Genomic DNA, 3,729 nt, shown 5'->3' on the forward strand with positions numbered 1-3,729 from the left:
GAAAAACTCTAGGAGCTTCTAGGTGAGGTGTCCAATGGGCCCAAAATAGTATGATCAGCTCATGTAGGATGTTAATTCCACCAGTGGACAAAACTCTCCTACTCATTTTGATTTTGGACAAGGTGCTAACACCTTAAATTTCTTTTTTGTTTTGTTTTGGTTTGTTGTTGTTGTTGTTGGTGGTGGTGGTTTTTGAGACAGGTTTCTCTGTGTAGTCTTGGCTGTCCTGGAACTCACGCTGTAGATCAGGCTGGCATCCAACTCAGAAATTCACCTGCCTCTGCCTCCCAAGTGCTCAGATTAAAGGCGTGCACCACCATGCCCGGCTCCTAAATTTCTTTATTGATTTCTCAGGGTAATAAGTGAGCATACAATTGCATAATATATAACACTTACATTTTACATATTTATAACTAAGTTAGGAGATAGGTTTTTTTCTTAAATGGGCCAAATTGAATCTAGACATGAGGGAATAACTTCTCATAAAAACACATAGTCCAAAAGACGGAAAACACAGAGAAGTAACATGATTTATGTTCATGAACCACCAATTATAATTGTACAAAAGAGCAATGCACCCTCTTAAAATGGAGGACAGAGTGTAAAAGGCTAGAAATGTGGACACCAGAGCCAGAATGTTCTGGGTGGCTCTAGATTCAGGGGGGTTTCTTCTAGAAACATGTGTGCTATGGATGTGTTGAACCCTCTGCTTGTGTTTAAATAGAATGACTATCATGTAGCCACTAGACCAGGCAATGAACACAGAAAAGAAGAATTCAGGGAACATCACCAATGCTGCATAGAGAAATTCAGTGATATTTTCTTTCTTTACTATTGAGCAGTATCCAAAATCTTGTAATTTTGTCACATTTTTACTATTCTTTTTTATAAATGGGTACACAAGGATAATAAAATGTATTAGCATGTGCAAGACCCACATGAGAGAAATGGAACAGTCGATGTGTGTTACAGCTTTGACTTTATGATCCATCCAACAGGATTTTCTGGGGCTGATGGTCATGGCCTGAAAAACACTCAAGAGGCAAGTGGTCCAAATGGACACACTTCTCCCAAATCCTTGAATATAGAATAGGAGCTCACATACAATATCATTCAAGAACTGCTTCAGTCCCCAAAGTGCTATTATGTGAGGGACTCCTGAAGAAAGAATGAACAAGGAATTGGCTGCCAATAAGTGCAATAGAATGAAATCTGTAGGTTTTAATCTGCATTTTCTGTAGTAAAGGACTAGATAGTAGAACATAAGAGAAAAATTTACCAGAATTCCAACTGCAGTTTGTGATAATAAAATGATTCTGGTAGTCAGATTCCAGAAGTCTATTCTGTGCTTCATCATAATTTCCTTTAGAATATATCCCCACCATTTCTTGAGTTAGATGAATAATACCAACTGATTATAGCTGGGGGGTGAAAGAAGATGCCATTAACCATGGAGCTTCAGAGAGGCTGAAACAAAATATATCCTGGAATTTCAAGAATACAGGATCAGTATAAACCAAATAAAATGCCTCATCCCCAAAATTTTGACAGGAGTAGTCATTTTCCATATTTGCTATTGTGGGATTTCCCAATAACTCATAATGTACATATTTATGAGAAGACATCCATCAAGACTCTTTGAAAATGTAGCATTCAGGATAATGTGATGTTGCTTCATGAGAAACAAGTAAAACTGACATGCAATATAAACAAATGGAGAGTAAAACTTTCAAAATACACTGATATTTTGTATTCATGTTGTAAAAGAAATCAGCTTCAATAACAACTATGAAAATTAAACAAAACGTTTTTTATTGATTTACTGAAAAATTCCTGAATAGAACAGCAATGACTTGTGCTGTAAGATCGAGAATCTACAAATGGGACCTCATAAAACTGCAAAGCTTCTGTACGGGAAAAGACACTGTCAATAAGACAAAAAGGCCACCAACAGATTGGCAAAGGATCTTTACCTATCTTAAATCAGATAGGGTACTAATATCCAATATATATAAAGAACTCAAGAGGGTGGACTCCAGAAAATCAAATAACCCCATTAAAAAATGGGGCTCAGAACTAAACAAAGAATTCTCACCTGAGGAATAACGAATGAATGAGAAGCACCTGAAAAAATGTCCAACATCCTTAATCATCAGAGAAATGCAAATCAAAACAACCCTGAGATTTCATCTCACACCAGTCAGAATGGCTAAGATCAAAAATTCAGGTGACAGCAGATGCTGGCTAGGATGTGGAGAAAGAGGAACACTCCTCCATGGTTGGTGGGATTGGAAGCTTGTACAACCACTCTGGAAATCAGTCTAGCAGTTCCTCAGAAAATTGGACATAGTAATACCAGAGGATCCTGCAATACCTTTCCTGGGCATATATTCAGAAGATGTTCCAACCGGTAAGTAGGACACATGCTCCACTATGTTCATAGCAGCCTTATTTATAATAGCTAGAAGCCGGAAAGAACCCAGATGCCCCTCAACAGAGGAATGGATAAAAAAAATGTGGTATATTTACACAATGGAGTACTACTCAGGTATTAAAAAGAATGAATGTATGAAATTCCTAGCCAAATGGTTGGACCTGGAGGGCATCATCCTGAGTGAGGTAACACAATCACAAAAGAACTCAAATGATATGTACTTACTGGTAAGTGGATATTAGCCCAGAAACTTAGTATAGCAAGATATAAGATACAATTTGCAAAACACATGAAACTGAAGAACAAAGACCAAAGTGTGGACACTTTGTCCCTTATTAGAATTGGAAACAATCACCCATGGAAGGAGTTACAGAGACAAAGTTTGGAGCTGAGACAAAAGGATGGACCATCTAGAGACTGCCATATCCAGGGATTCATCGCATAATTAGCTTCCAAATGATGACACCATTGCATACACTAGCAAGCGTTTGCTGAAAGGACCCTGATATAGCTGTCTCTTGTGAGACTAGGCCGGGGCCTAGCAAACACATAAGTGGATGCTCACAGTCAGCTATTGGATGGATCACAGGGCCCCCAATGGAGGAGCTAGAGAAAGTATCCAAGGATCTAAAGAGATCTGCAACCCTGTAGGTGCAACATTATGTACTAACCAGTACCCCGGACCTCTTGACTCTAGCTGCATATGTATCAAAAGATAGCCTAGTTGGCCATCACTGGAAAGAGAGGCCCATTGGACTTGCAAACTTTATATGCCCCAGTACAGGGGAACGCCAGGGCCAAAAAGTGGGAGTGGGTGGGTAGGGCAGTGGGTGGGAGGGTATGGGGGACTTTTGGTATAGCATTGGAAATGTAAATGAGGAAAATACCTAATAAAAAGTAAAAAAGAAAGAAAGAAAAAAAACTTTCAAAATACACTGATATTTGGTGTTCATGTTGTAAAAGAAATCAGCTTCAAAAACAACTATGAAAGTTAAACAAAACTTCTTTTATTGATTATTTGGGAGTTTCACACAACTTAACCTGATCTCATTCACTTCCACATCTTTCCAGATTTTCCCCAAAGAAAACAAGATTACCCAAAGAAGAAGAAAAAAGTAATTAAAATATTAATTCCAATGTGTTTTATGCATATATTCTCTAGAGTATGGTCAGTTCTCTCTAATAAGACAATTCCTAATGCATGTCTCATCTAAAACCCAAAGATGAGTAATGAGAAATACATAAAACCACTCAAAATATATCTATAGTCTCTTCACAGGGCAACTGTCCCTATA

General features: G+C 38.0%; 1 protein-coding gene across 1 annotated transcript; it reads right to left on the reverse strand.

Annotated features, from left to right (window-relative positions):
• Nucleotides 1-418: 418 nt before the first annotated feature.
• LOC110299435 (vomeronasal type-1 receptor 4-like) lies at nucleotides 419-1,437 on the reverse strand. The gene has a single exon (XM_021169120.2). The coding sequence runs from the start codon at nucleotides 1,355-1,357 to the stop codon at nucleotides 419-421; it is 939 nt and encodes a 312-aa protein (XP_021024779.2). The 5' UTR covers nucleotides 1,358-1,437.
• Nucleotides 1,438-3,729: the final 2,292 nt, after the last annotated feature.

Source organism: Mus caroli, unplaced genomic scaffold (genome assembly GCF_978045245.1).
Source record: "Mus caroli unplaced genomic scaffold, Mus_caroli_1 scaffold_8, whole genome shotgun sequence".
Classification (NCBI taxonomy): domain Eukaryota; kingdom Metazoa; phylum Chordata; class Mammalia; order Rodentia; family Muridae; genus Mus; species Mus caroli.